The 23459-nt window shown below is 58.5% G+C and overlaps 1 protein-coding gene across 1 annotated transcript in view; it reads right to left on the reverse strand.

Moving 5' to 3' along the window:
- Positions 1-21688, reverse strand: part of SYNGAP1 (synaptic Ras GTPase activating protein 1) — a 30323-nt gene extending 8635 nt beyond the window's left edge. Inside the window, 16 exon segments of the mRNA XM_070418769.1 lie at positions 267-1341; positions 1701-1742; positions 2348-2526; positions 2679-2880; positions 2979-3215; positions 4610-4754; positions 4983-5127; positions 5231-5530; positions 5532-5858; positions 7497-7595; positions 7793-7946; positions 9584-9705; positions 10075-10166; positions 16137-16242; positions 18328-18449; positions 21550-21688. Of these exon segments, the coding sequence (XP_070274870.1) occupies positions 267-1341; positions 1701-1742; positions 2348-2526; positions 2679-2880; positions 2979-3215; positions 4610-4754; positions 4983-5127; positions 5231-5530; positions 5532-5858; positions 7497-7595; positions 7793-7946; positions 9584-9705; positions 10075-10166; positions 16137-16242; positions 18328-18449; positions 21550-21616 (3414 nt within the window). The 5' untranslated portion in view covers positions 21617-21688.
- Between the last annotated feature and the right edge of the window lie 1771 nt (positions 21689-23459).

Here is a 23459-nt window from a genome sequence, read left to right on the forward strand (position 1 = left end):
AGGGCCCCACCCTGTGCCCCCTGCTCGAGCTCTGACCACCTGTGAATGCTAGGCAAGCTCTCTATCGAGCCTCCCGAGTGCGAGCTCCCTGCGGGCAGGGCCCTTTGCTGCTCGTGGCCAAGTCACAGCGCCCAGAGCAGCACACACTTGCGTAACAAGTGGAAGGAGGCGAGAAAATTGTAAGTTCAGACCACAAACTCTAATCTACCTCTACCTCCCCGACCCGTTTCCTTCTTCCCCCCTGCCTTCCTCCCAGCCTCACCTACCTGCTTGGTGATGGAGGGCTTGAGCCCCCCACCCCCTCCGCCACCGCTGCCCCCGCTGCCCCCAATGCTGCCCTCCTTGCTGAGGCTCTGTTGCCGTGGACGGGCAGGGCCGTAACTCGGCTCCGGCGACTGTAATAGATTCCCGCTGGATGGCCGCGGTTTCTGGGCAGCGCTGACTGTCAACTGCTGAGACTTGCCCCTCTGCAATGGGGGTGGCTGGCCCCCGCCACCCCCGCCACTGCCCCCTCCGCCACTCCCACCTCCGGGCCCTGAGGGGGCAGGCCTCTGGGGACCAATGGTGATCTGGGGAGGGGACAGCATGTGCTGCAGGTTGTCCTGTAGTGAGAGCTGCCGACGGGTGAAGTCAGTACCAGAGGGTCCGAACTCATCACTGTAGCTGTGACTGTGAAGGATGGAGGCGGCAGGGGGCTTGGGGACCCCCGAGGAGAGGTCCTCACTCTTGCTATAGCCATGGAATGGGGCGAAGGTGTCCCCTGGGGGCTCTCCACCTCGGTGGTGGTGATGGTGGTGGTGGTGGTGATGGGAGGAAGGTGGAGCGTGGCCACCGCCCCCTCCGTGGCCCCCTGGGGGGCCTGGCCCATCAGCAGCCATGTGGAAGAGAGGGTTCTGGAAGGAGAGGGGGATGCGCAGTTGCTGGGCAGGAACACCGTCCGTGGTGACACCCATCTGGCTGAGGCGCATGCCAGCCGCGGTGATGGAAGAGCCGCTGCCCTGGGAGAGGCGCCCGGCAGGGGCAGGCCGCAGCCCCAGGGCGGCGGTCAGGGAGGCCTGGCTGGAGTGCAGCAGGTCCCCGACAGCCGCCAGGTTGGACACGCTGCTGCTGTTGAGGCGGCCCCCGGGCCCGTCCCCTTGCAGATCCAGCATGGACACGCTCTTGTTGACACTCAGCATCTTCTGCTCCGGCTCTGTGATGTCCGAGCTGCTCGTGCAGTACGCTGGCGAGGACCGGGCCAGGGGCGGGCGGCTCACGTAGAACAGGTCCTTCCCCCCACCCGGCGGTGGTGGGGGCGGCTTTTCCTTGGTTGGGGAGGGGAGGCGAGCCATGTCCATAGAGCTGTCGGAAGGGAAGGGGCACACAGTGGAGGTGAGGCCCAGGCGACTGGCAATGGAGCCGGCTGTGGTCTGACACAGCCCTGAGGTGAAAGTGGGACCCTCAAGGGAAGGGCTAAGAGCTCGGGCAGGGCAGGCAGGGAGGATGGGAGGAGTACGTGGGGAAAGGAAAGGACAAGGCCCCTGCCGGGAGGGAGGGGGGCCTAGAGGAGGGGAGATGGGGCAGCAAGTGGAGGGATGAGGGGCAAGTCTGGGTAGATGTGGAGGAGATGAGGGCGCATGGAGGAGGAGCGGAGGGAAGGAAGGTGGAGGCCACTGGAGTGGGAGACAGGAGAGGGGGGAGGGGAGGGGAGAGCCCCTCACCTGTTGAGGCCTCGCGCCATGAAGGACTGAAGGTCGATGGAGCTGGAGAGAGATGGAAAGAGGGGCAAGCACAGACAGAGAAGGAGAGAGGTGGGAATATGGCACGGATGTGGTGTCATGGAGGGAGAGGCAGGCAAGGAATGAGCAGGGTGGCCATCACCATGAGCGGCCACTGAGGCGAGCGCCACCCATCCGAGCGGTGGCTGAGGAGGCCCTGCTGGGGCCAGGTGTGGCTCCCCAGCCCTGGGCGTGGCAAGGTCTGTGGGGGCTGGTGGGGGCTGGGGCAGTGCTTCTTTCCAACTCGTACAGAGATATTCTGGGTCGGCCAGTTGGACACCACATGGCTGATCCAACATGCACTGGCTGAACCCCAGCTCAGGGACGGGCACGGGCGCAGGACAGAGCAGGTCAGCGCCGGCAGTGGACTCCCTGGCTGGCTCACCTCCTGGGCCCACAGTGCTTGCGCCCCCTGACTCTGGAGGCTCTCACAGCCTAGCGCTGCCTGGACCTGCCTCCTCACTGAGTCCTCTGACACCTGCTTCTCTTTCTTTCAAGCCCCACAGAGGCGCACGTGGAGCCCAGTGAAGTGCATTGGAAACAAAATGGTGGGGTCCCAGGACACAGGTGTGGGGTCCCGCAGTGCTCACCTGTTGAGGTCCCGCATCATGTAGCCCTGCATCTCGGCCGACGGGCCCCGCAGCACCACGGGCTGAGGCCGCGGCCTCTCACTCTGGCGGCTCGGCTGCCTTTGGATGTTGGGGTTCCTCAGAGCTGTGCTGATGTCGTTGAGGAGCCGGGGCAGTGGGCCCAGCTTCAGGAGGGCTTCCTGGAAGGAGAAGGCTGTTACCTGGGGGCGAAGTGCCCAGCTCTCCAAGGGCCTCAGAGGGGGAGGGGGCTGAGCTGGGGGCAGGCAGCGGGGACATGCTATGCAGGCGCCTCTGCAGACAACTGGGACAGGGCAGAGGGGCATCTGCTGACCTTGCTGAGCTGGGGCAGCACCTCCCAGAGCAGGGCATGCAGTGTGGAGAGCTCTCGGCCCAAGTCGATGTAGCCCTCAAAGCTACTGCTGTTGGTCAGCGTGTCCAGGTTGGAGATCTCATACAGGAACTGCTGCATGGAACCCCACTCCAGCTCCAGAAACTCGTTCATGAACCCCAGAAAGTCTTCCTTTGAGGTAAACCTGCCAAGGCATCCAGGCGAAGGTCACACACCCCCATGTCTCAGGCCTCTGGCACTCAGGAGACCCTCGCTGCCCACCCCAGCCCGAACCCTCCTCACTTGGAAAAGTTGGCCAGGTTCTGGATGACCTTGGCGATGAGGGTGAGGGTTCGTGAGGTCTGCTCATCCGGATACTCCTGCATGAGCCCGAAGAGACTGGGCGACATGATGGCTGGGCAGAGGAAGCGCAGGAAGAGCGAGGCGCTAATCAGCCGGTCAGCGATGTCCTCCCGACCCCGCTCTGCGCAGCGCAGTCGCCAAGATGCAAACACCTCCTTCAGCTCCCTCGGGAACACGCTGGGGGGAGGGGTGGGGAGACAGAGAGAAAGAGAAAGAAAGAGAGAGACCAGGACTGAGCCCCAGAGACCCTCAGCTTCCAGGGAACATGCCGAGGAGGTGGCAGGAGGTGCAGGTGTGGAAACAGGTGAGAGACAGGCAAGGAGGGACCGCAGGGGGAAGACGGGTGGCTGCTGGGAGGAGAGGGCTGTGGCAGAGGGACAGACAGATCAGGGGAGAGAGACGGAGGGCAGAGAAGGTGAGGGGGGAGAGACACGTGGGAGAGACAGCGGTCGTGTGAGAGAGACGAGCAGAGAAGAAAAACAGACACCAGGGAGAGACAGAGATGGGAGAGAGATGGAGGGTCACTTGAGGTACAGGGAGCTCGGACCCCCCAACTCTTCTGAATTCCAGGGAAATGAGGCATGATCCATCCCTGGAATGGCTGAGCTCACTGCCCCACCTCCTGCTCCATGCTGCGCTGGAACTCTGCCTCTGGTGAAGCAGGGCTCACCCTCACTCCCACACCTCCGACTGGCCCCCGACTCCGTGGTTCTGTCCGTGAGGCCACAGGCCTCCTTTCCAATCGCTGACAATGGCTGCTGATCCTTTCCTTGCAGGGTCTTTCCCCCAGCCCTTCTCCACTTTCCTGCCACACCCCCTCGGGGTCTGATCCCCATGCCTAACTGGTCAACTGTAGCCCCAACTACTCTGGACTTCCTTCTCCCGGCTCCAGGCACCCCCACCCCCACCTAAGTCTTCTACCTACTTCTCAGTCACCATACTTCTTGGCACCAGCACCATTCACGACAGCCCACCACCTACAACAGCCCCTCACCTACGAATGAACTCAAACTCCTTAACCTGGCAACCGAGGCCTTCCAGATTCTAGTTCTAACCCCTCTGTCCAGGCACCTGTCCCACCACTCTCCATCAGCAGCCACGCGCGCCACCAAACCGTGCTAACCGCTGCCTCCTGAAAGCTCCTGGGCCTGCTCACTATGCACACACCTTCGGCCATGGCCCTCTCCTGAAATGTCTTCTTTTCCCACCATATCCAAACGTCAGAACTTGACCCACTTTTCAAAGCCAAGCCCAGGGGCACCTCCTCCACGAAGGCTTCCCTGCTTTATCACAAAGCCCTGCCTTCTCTGACCTTATATTACATGGGGGGACCCGCACTTGGCACTTAGCACAGCCTACAACTGCTTTGCAGCTCTAATCTGTCCCTACTCCTCCTGGGAGGTCCTCTGAAGGTAGGGGCCAGGCCTCACTCCTCTGCCTGCTCTACTGCACTAAGCCCAATGCTTTGCCCGTAACTGGTCCTCAGTCCTCTTTGAGGATGGACAGATGGATGAACAGATGAACACACGGCTCCCCTGCCCCCACCCCCAACCCAGCGTTCCCAGTCTCACCAATGGGAGTTGACCACCTTGCACAGGGCCAACTCACAGCACATTCGCAGGTTGGCCTGGTGCTCTGCCAGACTGGACGCCGTGCACTTGATGGGGTCCACCTCACAGTTCTCCTCAGACTCATACAGAGCTCGGATAAATTCCCCTGCGGAGCACAACAGGGTCACACTCCGGGGCAGGGGCAGGGGCAGGGGCAGGGGCTGCTGGGTGGGGGAATCTCAGAACCAGGTGGTTGGATGCTGGCACCCAGAAACTCTGGGGTCAGAGGCATCGAGCCTGAGGAAGGGTGGACTTGGGGTCTGGAGTAGCCAGGTTTAGGGCTGGATGGACATCTGGTAGGTTTAGGAAGAAGAGACCTGAGGGTGGGCCATACCAATGGCATCCTTGAGGTATTTCTGACCAATCAGTCTCATGTACTCTTCTATGGCTTTAGTGGCGAGCGTGTTCTCGCGGAATATGAGGTGCTCCCGTTCCATGAACCTGTCCACCTCAGACATGGCCATGTCTGAAAGGAAGTCCTGGGGCCCGGGAAAATCCAAGGGTCAGCCTCCGAGCAGCCAGCCTCACGAAGACAGAAATGCCCGCTCCCAGGTCACCCTTTCCCGCCGGCACAGCACTCACCTTGGCCTTGCCCGTACTCTGCAGGATGTGGACCAGGGCACTGGCTACCTCCTCCTTGCCCTTGACATTCAGGGCGGGCTCCAGGACTGCACACAGCATCCGGTAATGGTTGGTAACATACTCTGCAAACTCCTTATACAGCTCCATGGGCAGGATGCTCATTGTCTGGTAACGTGCTTTCAGCCGCACAGCCGGGCAACCTCCTTTGCCCTTGCCCCCCGAACCACCCCCCGAGCCCCCGCCCCCTCCTGAGCCCCCCATGCCCCCAGAGCCCCCACTGCCTGTCGGCAGGGTTACGGGGGTACCACTGCTCTGTGAAGTGGCGCCCAGCCAGGGTGGCCACGGGCACAGTCACCAGGCCCACATAGCCCGCCTTGTCCTTCTTGCGCTTTTTGTCTGAGTCACGGTACAGATGCAGCCGCAGGGCACGGACAGCTGGCAGGTTGTTAAACTCGAAGTGCTCGCCCCAGAAGACGGTGTCCCCCGACGCCGAGCGGGGCTTGGAGGTGGTGCGCGCATACAGCATGTCGTCCAGGCAGAGCTCACAGTAGTACCGCTTCTTGGGGGGCAGCTCCCGGGCCTCTATGATCCACAGCTTCAACACATTGTCCACCCGGCGGCTGTTGTCCTGGCAAGGTGGGTGGGCATGGCGGATAGAGGGGAAGGGACAGAGGGACAGAGACATCGAGACAGGAGAGACAGTGAGGACGTGAGAGGCAGCAATCAAAAAGCAGACCTCATGCTCACTTGGAGCCTGGGAAGGGGCCTTATTTGGAAATGGGGTCCTTGCAGATACGATCACACTGAGGAGTGTGACACAGGGTTAGCGTGGGCCCCAGACCCCAGGACTGGCGTCCACATGGAGGGAGACATGGAAACCAGAGACACTCAGAGGGAAGGTGGCCACGGCAGGTCAGTGGCAGCAGAAACCGGACAGATGCAGAGACCGCCGCTGACCACAGAGCTCGGAAGAGACCAGGAAGGGTTCTTTCTAGAGCTTCGGAGGGAGCCAGGCCCTGCCTACACCTTGACTTTGGATTTTTAGCCTCCTGAACTGTGAGAGAATAAAGTTCTGTGTTTTAAGCGGCCCATATGTGGTAATTTGTTACAGCAGACCTAAGAAATGGCATCAGTATTGGGAAAGATTTTAAAGCTAGAATAACAAGCCAAAAACATTAAGGTAGAATTTGAAGGGGAGAACTGGGAAGTCCTTCAAAGACAATCAGAACTTATTTTTTAAACAATAAAAGAACGGCATAAATACAGGATCGGGGAGGCGACACAGCTGGTGTGAAAGGGCCTGGGGTACAACTGACACCAGAGCGTGGGAGGCTGAGGAGACCTGCACCATGAGCAGCAGCGGGGGGGGGGGGGGGGGGGGGGGGGGGGGGGGGGTGTAACCGCAGGGTTACACCACATTCATCATCTTTTTTTTGTTCTTGTTGCTAATCCAGACCTGAGGATATCTTTTCCATTGATTTTTAGAGAGAGTGGAAGGGATGGGAGAGACAGAGAGAAACACTGATGGGAGAGAGACACATCAATTGGTTGCCTCCTGCATTGGGGCCAGGGATCAAGCCTACAACTGAGGTACATGCCCTTGACCAGCACCAAGGCCATGACCCTTCACGCTTCAGGCTGGCACTCTAACCACTGAGCTAACCAGCCAAGGCGCATCTTGGGTTTAATTCTTTAAGAAGGACACTAAGAAACAAGGGTCCCCCCAGAATGGCCACCAGCCCATGAACTCACTGAAAAATGGGGTACAGAGAACAGCTGATGGAACTGGGAGCATTTTTCCTGGGAAATACAAGTCTTGGGAAGAACCAACTTGTGAGCCAAAGGGACCTTAGAGATCATGTGGTCCAACTCCACTCCCACCGGTTTCATAGGGGACAAGCTGAGGTCTGGACTTCACTAACTGACAGTGGTGTGTGTCCTACGGGAACACTGCAAGCAGAGGCTGGGTAGCACCTGTCAGGGAATCGGTGGGCAGTTCTGCTCACAGGAGACCTAGCCCAGAGCACGTCGGAGCCCCGGCCACTCCGTAAGTCTATGATTTCTACGGCAGGGAAAAGACCATGAGGCAGGAAGAAAGGGAAAAGAAATGAAGGACTCAGAGAAGAATGGGGGTCACTTCTTTTTCATCCATGTCTCCCCCACCTCAGTGCCCTCTTCCCCCAAGCCCTGCTCCGTAACTCCTTCCCCCTGGGCTCCCTAGACTCCCGGTGGCCTGACCTCTACCTGTCCCCTGTGCTCCTGATACCTTGTTGGGTTTTACTGCTCTCTGGAGATTCTCGATCCATTTGTCCCTTTCGGCCGCAGAACGACAGGCAAAACATTTTGTTCCTGATGACGTTGTTACCTGGAGAGGGGTGTGGAGTTGAGATGGGGCTGAAGAGGGGAGATGACTCCTGAGGACTGGAGACTCCACCACCATCTCCTCCTCCCCCGCCTTTCTCCAGCCCCCAAGGTTTCGGTTTTCTCCACATCCCCCCAGGGCCACTTTCTTGAGGCCTCTCTGTCCTCACCCTCCATCGCCCAGCGCACTAGACCCAATACCTCAAAACAGAATTCCTGGCCCAGGATGGAGCTGTGCACTGGCTTGATAATGGAATCCTCATCCAAGTTGAGCTCTAAGGCCTCGGCTGCACTGCTAGGACTCAGCAAGGACTCGTGAGAATGTGACTCCTTAAAGCTCTGCATCAGCCGGGCCCTAGCGGGCGGGAGGGTCAGGAGAGAGGATCAGGGCCCCACAACTCTTACACACCAGGGCCTGCGTCATCAGGATGGAGACTTGGGGAAAGTGCCTCCTGAACTCCCTTCCCACACGGACACAGACAGACAGACAGACAGAAAGAAACCAGCCTATCCCTGGGGAAGGACACGAGGGGTGTGAGAGAAGCAAGGCTCCTTAAAGAAATCCCCTCGCCCTCAAGTCACACCTAAGGGGTTGTGAGGACTGGGGACACTGAGGAATATCTCAACCCAGAAATGGACCACAGCAGGGAACAGAGGCGAACAGGTGGGCTTGGGACACCTCCAGGTGCCCTCCAACATCCAGAGCCTCGGAATAAAGGAGGAAACGTGGAGGTAAAGAACCAGAGTGCAAAGATGTTCATCTGGGCCTGGCACACGCTAGTGCTTACACAACATCCAATAATTCAGAGAATGAATGAATGAGGTAAGAGGACTCTAGCAGAATCGGGGTTTGTGGTAATGTGTTACAGCAGCCCGGGGAAACTCAGGGGGGGGGAATCGCAATAAATAGGAGGAAGCTGCGGGCAGAAACGTGAGAATGAAGAGACTGAAATGGGGACTGGGGAAGAGGGGAGCTGGAGCAGGAAGGAGAACAGGGGGAGGCAAAGGCATGTGCAGAAATAAGAGGATGGGAGAAGGTGAGGAGGTACAACTGCAGAGAGGGACATGGGAACAGAGATGGGAAATACAGGGAGAGGAGAGAAAGGGGCTGAGGGAGCCGGGGATGGGGGCCCAGGCCCAGGAATAGGAACAGGCGAGTGAGCAGTATGAGGATGGCTAGGGATGAAGAGTAGAGAGCAGTAGGAAAGCAGGAGGGGGAGCTCGGGTGTGGGAGCCTCCACAGAGCTATTTATAGCAGCCCCGTCATTGGGCTCCATTGTCGTCAGCACCACGCTCCCCCAGCCCACCGCCCCCGCAGCCAGGAATACCATGCCCTCACCCCCCCCCTGCCAGCCCCAAATCCAGCTCAGTGACATGGGAGGGGGCAAGGGAAGGTGTGACTCACCTATCCCAACCTCCCTACCTGCCCAATCCCGAGGGAGGCCAGACATGGGGGGGAAGGAGGGACTGGGCTCTTCCTGGGGAGTGACTGGGTGAGGGGGAAGCCCAAAGAGGAACCCCAAGAAGCAGACAATAGGAGCAGACATGACATGTCCCCCAATCCCAGCCTGTGACAGTGGCTCTGGACTTCTCTGAGGACTTCCCCCCCCCTCCCCCCTTCAGTCCCTGAATTAACCCTATAGCTCCCCTCCCCCTTCACTGTCATGCTCTCAGCTGTCCCTTCCCTCAGCCATTAGTATCTGCCAGCCCCAGCCCCACTCCAACCCTCTGCCCTTCCCTCACACCCTTCTACCTAGACCACACTGCTCCTCCCTGCCCCCTCCCCGGCTTCCCCCACGGCGCCAGCACTCCTTCAGTCTGGGGGCCAGCAGAGTCCCTCCTTGGCTCGACCTCTCCCTGTCCCTAACCCCATAACACCCCTGAGCCAACCTGAGGCCTACAGCCTCGGCATCAGAGGGCGCCCATTCCTCGGATCTCACTATAGAGCCCCCTATATGGCAACCAAGGCATCCCTCCCGCTCCAGCCCCTACCGGTCATGGTCAGCACTTCGGAAGCGAGGCAGGATCTGGCGAAAGCTGCTGGTCCGGTCAAGTTTGGGTTGGGACTTCGTGCGTTTGATGGAGCTTTTTAGCCTGCGGCTCAGGAAGCCTTGCTGGGGGAGGGAAGTGGGGATGGGGCAGTTGGGGCAGGGTCAGGTCCACCTGCTCAGCCCTCAGCTGAAGGTGGGAAGGGGAGAACGGGGAGTCTTTAGGGCGAGGAAAGGGGAGAAAAACCCTGCCACCGGTCTGTCTTCCTTGGCTCCCACGGGTTCGAGCGCATACACAAACACACACCAGCTTGCAGAAGGTGGGAGGGCTGGTCTGAGAAGCAGGGGGGCAGAGCCAAGAAGGGGGAACCAAAGAGGTGGGGAGTGTCTCTTTTTCCTCCATCCCTCCCGCTCGGGTCCCTTTTTCAGAATCCTGGGCTCCAGCTGGGACGGGGGGAGGGGCAGCCGGCCACATTGGGCAGCACCTTCACTCACCGAGGGCCGGAAGGGCGCAGCGGGGGCGGCCTCCATGCTGTACTGCTTCCCCCCGGGGACACTCTTCCTCCTCGAGCGACCCAGGTGGTGCTCTGGGGGAAAGGAAAGGGCAGAGGGGAGCTGGGGAGGGGTCGCTGTCGGCCCGGCTTCCGCCCCGGCCCCAGCGCTCGCCCACCTCCCTGGCCCCTCGCTCCAGCCTCACCTACCCCCCGGGAAGCAGCAGGAAGAGCAGCGGCGGCGGAGAGGCTGGCGGCGGGAAGAAGGGGGCAAGGAACCCGACCCGGAGCCCCCCGAGGGGGACGGAGTGGGAGGCCTTAGGCCCATGACTGGGGCTGGCAATCAGCCGAGGGGCATGGCTGAGAGGGTCAGTGAAACCCAAAAAATAAAGGACACAGCTCCACAGAAGATAGGTCCTTGGTGCCCACCCCCCCAGGAGGAGGCTAGCTGCGGGGGGAAGCTGGGCTAAGGTCATTGCCCATAGGCAAGCTTTCCCCTTCACTCAGCTGGGTACATCGCCCGCCTGCCCCCCTCCTGCTGGAAGCCCGGCCGGTCAGGAGGGCCTGAGCTGCCTCCCATGACCCCCTCCCTGGACTGGAGGGGGAAGTCTTGGGAGAGACCTGAGAGGAGTGGCCAGGGGAGAATCCTGGGGACAGAAAATTCAAGGAAGGGGCAGGTAGGGGGAGGGGAGTGGGGGCTGGTTCCACGTGCACTGCAGTGGCAGGGCCTCGGAAGGGAAGGAGGGAGAGGGAAGAGAAGAATGCAGGGGAGTGGGGGAAAGGGGCAGTGGGGGCTGGGGGACTCCCAAGTGAGGGTAGGGAGACGAGGAGGAGAGGAGGTGACTGCAGATGAAGCTTGGGACTGCCAAGAGCCTGAGAGAGGTGGCAGCTCGGAGGAGGGAGGCTGAGGCTCTGCTAGCAGGGGATTTAGGGGGGCGAGGGGCTAGAGGAGAATGAAAGTGGGGGATGCCAAGCTCCGGCTCCAGCTCCAGAATGGCTGCTCGGGCCTGGGCTCCCCCCTCAGCCCCAGTCACCACTGCAGCCAATGGGGGGGCAGGTACTGCATCAGGGGCGGGGCTACCATCTCCACAGCAACAAGAAGCTACAGGCTGGAGGGGGTTGGACCGGAAGAGCGGCCAGTTAACCCTCTAGATTCCAAAGCAAGGGTGGGCCACAGCTACATTTTCACTGTCTGCTTCGAGAATTGCAAACTGTCCTAGAACCAGTCCCCAAGTTCCCTTTGCCTCGAAAACCCAAGCGTTAGGAGATCTGCACACAAAAATGTGGGTCCTATGATACAGGAGCCCTTGTCAGTCGCTCAGGAATACATGTGCACAGCACAGAAACACACTGAGCTGTGGAGGTACATGGATATGAGAACCACAGTGCAAAACTACACAGGGATCGAGGTGCTTAGAAGGTGTAGAGACAACTGTGAGCAGGGGGTGCTGCTGACCCGCAATCAGATGCTCAGGCCCACACAGCCCATGGTGCATGCTTAGCCATGTGTGAGCACCACAACAGGGGAGGACATGCTTGGACCCACACTCACATGAGAGCTGCTGGAGTGGACCTGTGGCTCGAGTCCCTTGGGCAATCGTGTAGGCGGCACATTACAGAAATGGACACTTAACCCTGAGACACACACTCGACCATGATACATGCTTGAGGACACCGGGATTCCGACCACGTCAAGGTACCCCCGCACCCCACTAGCACAAACATCGTTCATTCACATGAAAAGAGCAACTCATCTCAGGACAATTCCTCTCTCCCAGCCCTTCCCTGACCCCAACACAGGCTTCCGAGGCGGCTACCAGGATAAAGAAAAAGCAAGGAGCAAATGTGCCCATTATCCTTGTGCCCATTATCCTTCCATTACACACTCAACAACGCTCCTAAGGCTCCGGATACCTTTGTCCTGGTCTCTGCGTTTCTCAGGTATAGCTGCCTCCCTCTCATTCCAGGGAGCCTCGCTCAGCCATGGTTTTCAGATGCAGGCTCCTCTAACAAAGGCATAAAGTCTAACTTTAAATCCACTCAAGTTTTGCTTTGGAACTAAAGAATTAACAGAAGCAGAACTAATGTGCTAATTGGTTCGCGTGGTTCTTGGAAGTAATATAACCTTACACATATCACCAGAAACTAAGATCCAGGAGCTCACACATAAGGCACAGGTACGGAGCTGGCCACATACACACAGGCTTACAAAAACTCACTGTCACAAGGCTAAGAATAGCAGAAACACACAGGAAAAGGGGGAAGAGTGACAGAAACTTGGGACATCCTGTTATTAATGCCGCATGCAGTGACATGTATAGAAAGCACAGCACACACCCCTGTACACACACACAGCAAACCTGATCCTCATTTTGTGATCACTGGGCCCCCATGACCCATTCTAGCACGACGTATACACGCATGCACACACATAACAGCCACCTACACAGGCCTGTAACCCAGGCATTGTGCATACGCCCACACATGTGTACACCCTGTATCCACACACAATTGCTCTCACATGCACACAGCAAGAGCTTGAACTCCCACCTCTTCAGCCTCTGGAGTCCTGCCATCTCCCCGCCTTGCACACCCCCCTAACCCAGGAACCGTGCCTGTGGCCTTTCTTCCTTGTCACACCCAGCTGGCAGCTCACATGGGGAGCCAGGGGAGGGAGGTTGGCAGAACAGGGTGAGGAACAGAGTTGGACAGAGAGCAGAGAAATGGGGTGCAAAACTCTACACCGGGACAGGAACCTCTAATGACGGTCCCTGCGTGACAGGCCTCGCTGAGCCAGCCTCTGAGCCCGAGTGGCCTCCCTGATCCGGCAGGGCCCACGTGAACCGGTGAACCGGTGCCATCTTCCCTCTCCTGCCTTCCTCTCGCAGAGACCCCTTTACCACAAGGCCTGACTCCTCCTCCCCATCTCCCAGGCCCCTTCTCCCAAGTCTCCATCCAGTTCCCCGTCCTAAGCCCTCTTACCCTCTCTTCTCTCTTCCAAATCTGCTTGTCTCTCCAGCTACTCTTTCTCCCTGGCTCTCTTTCCTCCCCTCCAAGCCTCTCTCATCCCTCCTCTCCCTCTTTCTCCCCACTTTTCCTCTTTCCTCCACTTTCAGCTTCCCTTTCAGCCTCTCTGTCCCCACTCCCTGACAAGTAGGGGCTCATCCCTGCCTAGCCCAATAGTGTTCCATACACAGTAGGGTTCCAAGGAGCACACACACACTCCCTCCCCCCACTTGCACACCACCCACATCCAGACACACCCTGGACACCCATGCGGGGACTGACACGGATACCCAGATCAATGACGGAACACACATGCAAAGACACACACCTGCCAGCAGGGACACAGAAATCCTGCTCATGCAGCCACACATCCCCACACACAGGAGAAAGATTAGAGGTGAGCCCCGGCCAGGGACATGCATGCCCAGGGTCAGAGGTGACATGGACCAGGATGGCCACGGACTGCCCCACAAGCCAGTGGCCAGCCCGGCAGCTCCCTAGCCAGGAACGCGGCAGAGGCAGGATAAGACAGGACGGCTTGACAGGTCTGCACCTGGCTGGATGCACATGTGTGCAGGAGTACCTGGGCCCCCGTGTGCACATGGCACCGACACACAGGGGACACGGGTATGAGCACGAACACCAACGTGGACACACAGGCTGCCGCCTCCACAGAGGAGCTCCAAGACCACCCCACACCGGCCGCCCCCGCGCGCATGAGGCTCTGTCCCCCCACGAGGCCACGACCGGTCCCCAACACTCCCCGCACCCCGCGGACCTCCGCTGCCCCCTCTCCAGTTACCATAACTCCCCCCACTCGGAAGATGCAGCGAGAACATGCAGAGGGAGCAGCTGCCGCCGCCGCCGCGGCCTCCCCACCCCCTCCCCGAGCCCACGCACACGCGCGCCCCCGCCCCACGCGCCCCCCACGCGCGCTCCTCTTCGGCGCGGTCCCGCCCTTACCTTGCACCGCCCCTGGGGGGTCCCCGGTGAGGGAGGGGCTCCGCCCGGGCGCGGGGGAGGGGCGGGGTGCGGCGGGACGGGGGGCGGTGCGGCCCGGCTCGCACCGCCCGAAACGGTGGGGGCGGCGGCGGGGCCCGGGACGGCCCGGACGGCCGCGCGGTGACGGCCGCGGGAACGGCTCCTTCCGCCGCCGCTCCCGCCGCTGCCGCCGTTGCCCGGGCCCCGCCGCCGTTGCTAGGCGACCGCTGCTGCCGTGGCCGCCTCTGTCACGAGCCCCGTCGCCCGGAGACAGCGCGAGAGAGACGGGGGGAGGGGGACGAGGGGACCCCCTAAGCCAGCCGGGCCTCCCACCATCTCCCTCCGAAGCACAACCCCTACCCCAAACCGCGGAGAGACGAGGGGCGGCGGCTCCACCCGGCAGAGGGGAGCCCTGGATTCCAATGCCCTCAGGGGTCGGGTCCCTTCCGGGGCTCGAACACCCACGGCCCCAGCACACCGTCGCGGGCCCTATGTCCCCTGCACACCGCCATGCCCTCTACACAGTCCACATCTCCCTGAAAACCCAGACGTTCACCAGTCATCAACGCTTCCACCAAACCCTCCCCCGATATATAGACCTCTGGACCCCCTCCCAACACTACGGAGCCTCCAGCTCAACAACCTCCACATACCATCCCCGGCTCCAAACACACATGGCTGCCTGCACACAGGAGACCCCAGACCCCGAGGACTCCGGGTGAAGAGAAAGATGAGGAATAAGTGGGCAGAGACACCAACCACCGGACATATGAAAAACATACCCCACGAGCATGTGACCACGCTGGCCTGGACACACAGGTGCTCACACGTGCACAAAAACACACAAACCTTTCCCAGACATGGACATGACACACACAGATGTAACAGACATCACACACATTCTCTGTACACACTCCACCACCACCTGGCTTTGCCTCACATGGATGTGCTACCCCCACACACCCATGGTCAGAGGTTTCCATGACAATGACACATCCCTGGCCATCCAACCACCCAGGGTCCCAGAGCTGACCCCCAAGGGCCTTCTGGGCCTATCAGATGAGGGCTGAAGGGAGCCAAGGGATAGAGATAGGCCATTGGCTCTCTCTAAGGAAGAGGAACTGGAAGCCTGGATGCTGAGGGGAGGGGAGCTGGTGGAAGAAAGGAGTCACCTAGGGTTGGGGGGTGGGGAGGACATGGAGGACCTTGATCCCTGGTCCTGGAGGGGAAAGGCAGTGGTAGGGGGCAGTGACAAGGGGGTTCCGGGGCTGAGGGTGTCTCTCTGCACCTTGGCTGCAAATCTCTGTTCTCTGCCTTCATCTCCCCTCACTGTTCCCATGGAAACCTTTTAAGCTAACTTCTCAGGAAGACAAAAATCTTTTTTTAAATGACTAAAGAGGGAGGTGGAGGGGGGGCAGAAAGAGAGAGGGAGGGGAAGAGACAGATGGAGAGAGAGAGAGTTGAAGAGACAGACTGAGCAGAGAGCTCTACAGACAGACAGACAGACAGGAGATGAGATGGGGGTCTGATGGAGTTAAGGGGTAGAGAAAATAAGAGAAATCGGGAGGAAAGAGAAAGGGGGTGATAGAATTGCAGAAAATAGAAGCAGCTGATGAGAAGAGGAAGAGGGGGCAAGAAAGAGGGAGGGCCCTGGGGCTAGAAGGTCTGGAAGGAGAATCAGGAGCGTGGGGGTGGGGAGGGGAGGGAGGGCAGGAACTGGGTTATTCTCTCCAAGATCCCAGACCAAGCCCTGGGAGGGGCTGGGGCGGGCTCACTCGAACAGGAAGCTACAGATCTAAGGAGACTATTTTTACAAGCACCAGGGAAAGTCATGCTTCGCAGTTGGAGAGGAAAAGGGGAGCGAAACTGAGTGAGGACTGTCAGCGCAGCCCGTCCCGCTCGCGAGCCGAGGAGGGCGCCTTTCCCGCGCAGGCTCCTGCTCGCGGGACGCCAGCCCTTGCCGCGGCCGCCCAGCCCCTGCTGCTCCCTCCGCCCCGGCTTCCTCCGCCCGGCACCCGGTCTGCCTTCAGCTCTCTCCCCGCGACTGTCCGGGGCACCAGGGCTGCTCGGCCGCCGTACCATGCTCGCCGTGGGGCCGCCCCTCCACCGGCACGGAGACTGTGCGTCTCAGCAGTTTGTTGCGGCTGGAGTCGCTCCTCCGGTCCCGGATCAGAAGGGGGTGTATCTAGGGGATGCGGGTGTGTCAGAGCTCACGGGCGCTGCCGTCCCCCCTCCTCCCCCACCACGCAGGCTGCACCTCCCCTGCCCCACGGCACACTACGTGTCCAGGTGAGCCTTCTCTGGCCCTTCTCTCCCAAGTCTCTCTCTCTCTCATGTCCCACTCTCCTCTCTTCTCCCTCCATTTCTTTTGAAACATCCTCCAGGGAATCCTCCCAAACCCCACTCAGCTCTCCGGAGTTCGCTGCTCCCTGCACTTTCCCCTTGACCTTCAGGTCCTCCATTCTCCCTGCTGTCCTCCCAACCTCCCACCTCCCGCACCCCCTTCCCTCCCTCCCTGCCAGTCACGGGGGGGCGGGGGGGGGGGGAGCAGAAGCTGCATTTATTATAATCAGGATCCACAGCTTGTCTCCCTCCCACGCCCGCCCGGCTTGTGGCCAGACTGGGACCCAACCTCCCCACACCCCGGAAGGCCTGGTCACCTCCCCCCACCTTTCATCCTCTATCATGACCCCCAACTCAACCTCTCACTTCCCTTTCTTCTCTCTGAACCTCCCCCCCACCTCCCCCCTGCCACCTCCTTCCCAAACGACCCCTCTCCAACCCTCCCATCTCCTCCGCCCCTACAGGAACCTCCTCACCCACTGGTCCCAGCCCCAGTTCCATAACCCAACCCCTGTGGCCCTACACAGTGTTCATTTTCTAAATTCTGTCTGCCCTGGCACGCTTCCTACTGGATTCTGGCCACTCCTGTTGCCCTCAGCTTGCTGGCCACCAGTCCCCCAAGTCCCCTCAACCTGTCCCCACCTCTCATTCCTTCATTACCCCATTCATTTCTTCCCTCTTCATCCTCACAATAGTCCCCACTCTTACTGGTTCTGGTTTCTCCAATTCATCCTACAGACCCCAAACCCTGGGTCAATGCCTAAAACCGACGACCCAAACCACCTCTCCCTTTACAGTCACCATCTTCCCCCAGTCGATACCTCGACTTTACTCCATGGCCTGAAAGCCTTCTACCCAGCCATCTCTCCACACTCTCACTTGCCCCACAGACCCCTCGAAACCCTGGTTACCTTCAACTCCAGTTCTAAACACAACCTCCCCAACAGCTTTTGGGGCACATCTCTCACCACCTCTCTGGTCTGGTGAGCTACCTTATCACTCTCTAAAGATGGTCCCCCAAATCACTCCACTCCCTGAATCATACATCTGGGCATCTACCCTTCATATTCGCACCCCCTATTTCTTCTGACGGATCCTCCACTGTGGACCCAGCTCCCAAATCTGAACCCACACTCTCCTGGCTCTCTGATCACCCTGCATGCCTACCGCCGCCCACAGGAACCCTCTATTCATGTCATGTCATTCACTCTGGCTAGTCCCTGCCCCTATCTCACTCTTAATGTTTTAGGCAACTCCCCTTACTCCCAGTTGCCCTCATCTCCAGGCATCCCCTCCCTTACGTTCCTTCCTGATGTCCCTGCCAAAGGCCCTCTCAGTGCCTCTCTAAATTCTGATCTCAGGTGCCTTCCCAGTCTTCACCGCTCTCCCCACCGAGATCCACTGACCTTTGTCATCTCTCCCAGTTTCCCAAAGACCCCACTCACCCCTGCCTTTTCTCCGAGTCCTTCAAGTCCCCCTCCCTGCACCCTGCACCATGATGGGAAAAGGACTGGGAGGCAGTGAGTCTTGCTCAGTGTGGGAAGAGGAAGGGTTCCCGAGAATCACTGTGGAGCTGATCCCTCCAAAGCAATCCCCATTTCTTCACCCTTTAGTTTCTCTTTCCCATCCTAACTTATCCCACAATATGGGCAGATGAAAACAGGAGGCACCCCCAAATCTTCAGAACCTCATCTCCTCTTCAACACTGCACATGGCCCTCAAAGACCCCCAAGCCAAGGTGAGAGAATGCTTGCCCCTTTTCACATCCCAACCCAAGTCTCAATGGCCAACCTCCTTCCACCGCTTGCCGACTCTTGTCAGTCTTCTCTGTGTCTCTCACCCTTTCACTAATAAGGGTTCTCCCCATCTTTCTCTCTACATTCCCCATGGTGCCCAGTGGTCTTTCCAACCTTCCCACCCTGCTCACCTCGTCCTCATCCAGCATGAGAAGCTGGTTCCCAGAGATGATGCAGAACCGAGGGTTCCAACCAGGACGATCATATGGGGAATGAACGTATTGGGTTCGGTGCATAGGGGGTCCCCGTACATCTGGGGGACAGAGACACACAGAAACAGTAAGGGAGGCTCTAAGCATTTGGGAGACAGAGGCCTACAGTGGGTCATAAGAGCGTCCACCGAGTGGGAGAAGGGGACCACACCTGCCTTGAGATCACAGATGGGGGTGAGGCCCCTGGTAATGTTAAGAGAACGGAAGATAAGCCTCTATATCTGGGGGGAAAGAGGAACGGGAATCAGCACAGGGCTCTGTCGACGTGGAGAAAGAAATTGGAAAGGTGGCTCAAGGAGGGGAATTATAGCATGACAAAGGGTATACATTTGAAGGCAGGAAAGAGTGAAGGAACTCTCCATCCACTTCAAAAAAATAAAAAGGTGGAGGCAACTGAACTGACCGAAGAAAAACACACAGAGAGGTTGGTGGCAGGTGCAACCAAATAACCAAAGAAGACAAGAACTTGGAAGGTGGTACGATCTACCTGCAGGGGAGGAAGAGGAAAGCTGTGGAAGGAAGGAAGGGCTGGGGGTGTAGGAACATGTAGGTCATAAGATTCTGAGAACTAAGCATCTGGAAAAGGAAGAAAGTGAGAGCGCTTACCTGTTCGATCAGAGACATGAGCAGGCCTCCCCTCCTGCCTTTCCTCTAGCCTCTGCTCCCTCCTCTCCTAGCCCAACCCTGCTCAACATTTGGGGAAAGTTCTGGTTCTTTAAGTGGGTTTTGTCAGCATCTGGCTGTGGAAGGGGCCGGGGAATGAGAATAGAAACTGAATTGATCTCTTCCCCCACTTCATGCTCAGAGATCAAAGATGTACTACCCGCCCCCCCCACTCCCCACTTAGTCTCCAGGGACAGGATGGAAGCCAAGCCCAAGGGTTAGGAACCTTCCCAAGGCACAGAGAGGAGTTTGAAGAAGAAAGAGCAGAAAGAATGGGAGATCCAGGCCTGTGACAGAGTGGGCTCCAAAGACTGGCCCTGGGGCCGGGGACAAAACTTCTAAGAACAGCAGACAAGGGTTGCCCAGGTCCTTCCCATGCTACCATCCCTGCAAACTGCCTCTTCTGTAATCCCCATCTGCACACCATCAGGGGGATGCAAGGGACAGGCCCAATGGAAGTAAGAGGAAAATCAAATTGGCAACATCAAAATGATAGAAAATAGGCTTACGGTATCAAAGTGTGAGAGAGTTTAGAGGAAGAAACATCAAATTGTCACCTTGCAGGGTAATTACTCATGGGTCTATTGCAGGAAAAGATCTGATCTTTGAGCTTCATTCCAACTGGATGCCCTGAATAGAGCTTTGGAAAATCTAGCCCCTTTCTGTCTACAAATATGGTCTTCAAATCTACCCAATCTGCAGATCAGAGGCGGGGATGAATCCCCAGAACGCAGATCCCTAGAAACCCCAACACTTTGAAACTCTCACTTATCTCGCTGCCATCTCAGAGACTCTGTAAGCAATCCTCCCTAGATCCAGAGGTCAGCAAGGCTGGGAGACTGCAGACACTGCAGGCAGCATGCCCACTGCACTGACTCTGAGGACCCCCAGAGGAGTAATCTGTGGCTACACACAGTCATTATGGGAGGGACTGGTTCAGGCTGTAGCCACGGGGAGGCAGGTTAGACTTCAGGGGGCACCCTCCTGGGGGCAGGGAAGGACACAGGGAACTTAGTTCAGAAGCAACTCTGGAAAAACACACACACACACACACACACACACACACACTGTCTGGACTTAAGTGAGGATGAGTCTGGGAGGCAGAAGCAAGAGGAACACAGCTGAGAACGGGGAAAGGCTTACTAGGACGAGAAATCCCACAGGGCTCAGATGGGGGTCGCTTGTGGGCCCTGTTCCAACCATCAAAACCTGTCTTTGCACCCCAAATCTCCAACACCCCAAAAAGTAGAGGAGACAAGAAAAGAATGGATGATAAGAGGTTAAGGGAATTCGGGGAGGCACAGGCTTGTGGTGACAAGATGGGGAACAGAGTAGGCAATAGAGGATGGGCTGGAGGATGTAGGAGAAGAGGGGGTAGAAATGACGGCAAATCCCTGCAAGAAAATATACCAGAAGGGCCCAGCTGGACCTGGGGCAGGAGAAATGATGTGAACCTAATAGAAGTACTAGAACAAGGGGGTCAAGAAGGAGGGCGTGAAAAGGTGGGAGAGAGGGAGAGAGAGCGAGAGGACATCAGAGAAGGGACTGATAAAGGGGAAGGACAGAAGGGGGACCCATATAAGGAACGGACACCATATGGGGGGAAAGATATAGGTGATGGACACCAGAGGAGGGAGGGGGACTGGAAATAAGGATTGGAGATGGGGGAGGGGAGTAAGAGTGGTGGAGTGAATGAAGCAGATAAGACCCCAGGGGTTACACTGTCCTGGGCAAGGGCCTGGAAGAGGTTTGGGCAGTGTAACCTGCCCCTACTCCCATCACTCAGTCTCACTCGCATTCCCCCTCCCCCCTCCACAAACACACACACATTTGGCCCTCCCCCTGCCCTGGTCTCTCCTCCCCCAACCCATTCCCTCTCCTCTCTTCCCTCCATCTGGACCCTCTATTCCTCCCCCCCACACACACTGCCTCCCTCTCTCTCCATCTGGCCCCTGCTTCTCTTCCTCCATCCTCCTCTCTTTTTCCATCCCATCCCATTCTCTGACCCCCCCACCCCCCACCATATTCTGAACCCCATCTTCTTGGCTCCTCTTTGCAACCCTATGTTTTCATTTCTCCCTCCCAGCCCCTCTCCCGACTCTGCCCTTCTATTTCCTTGATATTTTCCTCATCTCTTAGCTTCAAAATTATTTCTGCAGCTCTTCCTCCAACCCTATCCCATCTTCCCACCCTTTCTTGCGATCTCTTCTTTCCCCTTCATTTTCACCTCAGCCCTCTTTAAGGCCTGTCTCCTGGCCCCTCCGGTCCCTATCTCCCCTGTCCCCTGGCCTTCAATCCCTCTTCCTCACTGCTCCTATCCTGTCTTCCTAGTCCTGTCTCCCTCCATTTCAGCAGCTCCCCTCCTTGGCCTCGGCTCTGCCCCCTCCTCCGCCCTGCCCCTGCCCCTCCCCCCTTTACCCCTCCTAACTGGCCCTCCCCCTCCCCTCCCTGGCCCTCCCCTTCCCCTCGCCACCGTACCTCTGAAGGGGGCATAGGACATCGCGGGGATGCTCCCCCGATGGATGGAGGCGCGAGACCTGCTCATCAGGCCTGGGAGGGAGGGGGCGGGGGACGGGGGAGAAAGAGAAGAGAGAAAGAGGGGGAGAGAGAGGGGGAGAAGGAGGAGGAGGTGGAAGAGGAGGAGGAGAGAGGAGGAGAGAGGAGCGGAGAGGAGCAGAGAGGAGGAGAGAGGAGGAGGAGGAGGAGAATGGGAGCCAACGGCAGCAGCGGCAGCCGGGAGAGAGAGAGGGGGGCGGGGGAGTGAGCGAGAGAGGAGAGAGCAGGAGGAGGAGGAGAGAGAGAGAGATCTGCAGCCCCCACCCCTACCCAGTGGGAATCAGAGAGACAGAGACCCCTGACTCAGAAACACCAGAGAGAGAGAGGGAGAGCGAGCCGGAGAGAGAACAGTTTTAAAGCTGCAGATCCCAGACCCTGAGAGCAAGAGACCCCAGACCCAGAGAAAGATACTTGTCACCACGGAGGGGAGGTGCGGGGAGGTTAATCTGAGGCACAAATCCAAAATCTAGAGGAAAACAGACCTCAATCTCTGTAAAAGCAAAAACAACGCCCCCCCCACACACACAGACCCCCCTAGAGAAAGGGGTGAAAGGTCAAAAACTGAACCACCGGTTTCAACAAAGTTCTCCAGAGCCACAGGAATCTTGGACGGTAGCCTCAGATGGTTATTCAGGGACCAAGCTCTGAGGCTGAGACCCAGATGCAGAGAGAGATGTCAACCAGAGACCCCCGACACAGGAACTGCAGACCTCGGGCTTGGGGTGGGAGTGGGGGAGAAGGGGAGGAAGAGGTTAGAGATGGGGAGCGAGGGAGGGAGGAAGACGCTTAGCTAGTGCAGAGATGCGGAACTCAGCGACCCCAAATTCATAAAGAAGAGTTAGAAAAACCTTGAAGAGACAGTGATTACAGATCCAGGAAAACAAACCCCTAAAACAAAAACAGAAAGAAACCCCAATGCAAACACGGAAAAGACCCCCCAGAGTTGTATCTCAGGAACAAACTCCGGAGCAGAGACAGAGCTCTGGAGGAGACCCGGCCCGAGAGGCAGGCCTGCGGGAACTCCGGAGGCAGCCTGGGAAATGCTGGTCGCCCACCCCCCGCCAGAGACCCTAGACCTTGGGGGGGGGGGGGGGGAGCACTGGGTAGAGGGTGTGGAAGAGCCTTTTCCCTGCTTCGTCCTCCCACCACGCCCTCCTCTCATTGGCCCCTCTCCATTTTTGGGTCACAGGATGTGCCTGCGCCCCAGGGAGGTTATGTAGGGCAGGTCCTGGCTCCTAGGAGGACGGGTTAAGGGAAGGAGACCCAAGCTGACACGTAGACCAGTCTGGAGAGGGCATAGGAAGGGGATAGGGACAAAAGGACCGTCACTGCCTCTTGGTGTCCTCTCCATATCCCCAGCCTCAGCTCTACTTCTCCCGGATTTACCAGCCTGCCTCCAGCTTTGGGGAGGCGCCTGCTGCCCGATGTTCATCGCCCCATTTACAGGGTCTCCTTCTAAAAGACGTCTTTCCTCACCTCGCCATGGTCTAGCCGTGCCCGTGCCTGCCTAATCACCCCTCCTGCCCAGGGACACTGCTTCTCCTCGGATTATCATTGTTCATTCCCAATCCCAGGCGAGTGCTAGTCCTAAGCAAGAGGGCAGGGGGCGCTCTCTTCACCCTCCGAGGTTAAACCTTCTCAGACCCTCCCACCTCCGGGCCTCGGGGAGCGCGTAGGGTCTGTGGTGAGGTGCCCTCTGGGGACTAGGGATGACCCCCCACTCTACAACTTGACGCATCGAGTCTGCGGGGTCTCCAGCCCCGCTTTCCTGGCGCCATCTCTCCCATCACGTGGCCTGCAGGGCTGGCCCGCGATTGGCTTCCTCGCGTCCC

Source organism: Myotis yumanensis, unplaced genomic scaffold (assembly GCF_028538775.1).
Source record: "Myotis yumanensis isolate MYYU_CA2020_CCGP unplaced genomic scaffold, mMyoYum1.0.hap1 SCAF_6, whole genome shotgun sequence".
Lineage (NCBI taxonomy): Eukaryota > Metazoa > Chordata > Mammalia > Chiroptera > Vespertilionidae > Myotis > Myotis yumanensis.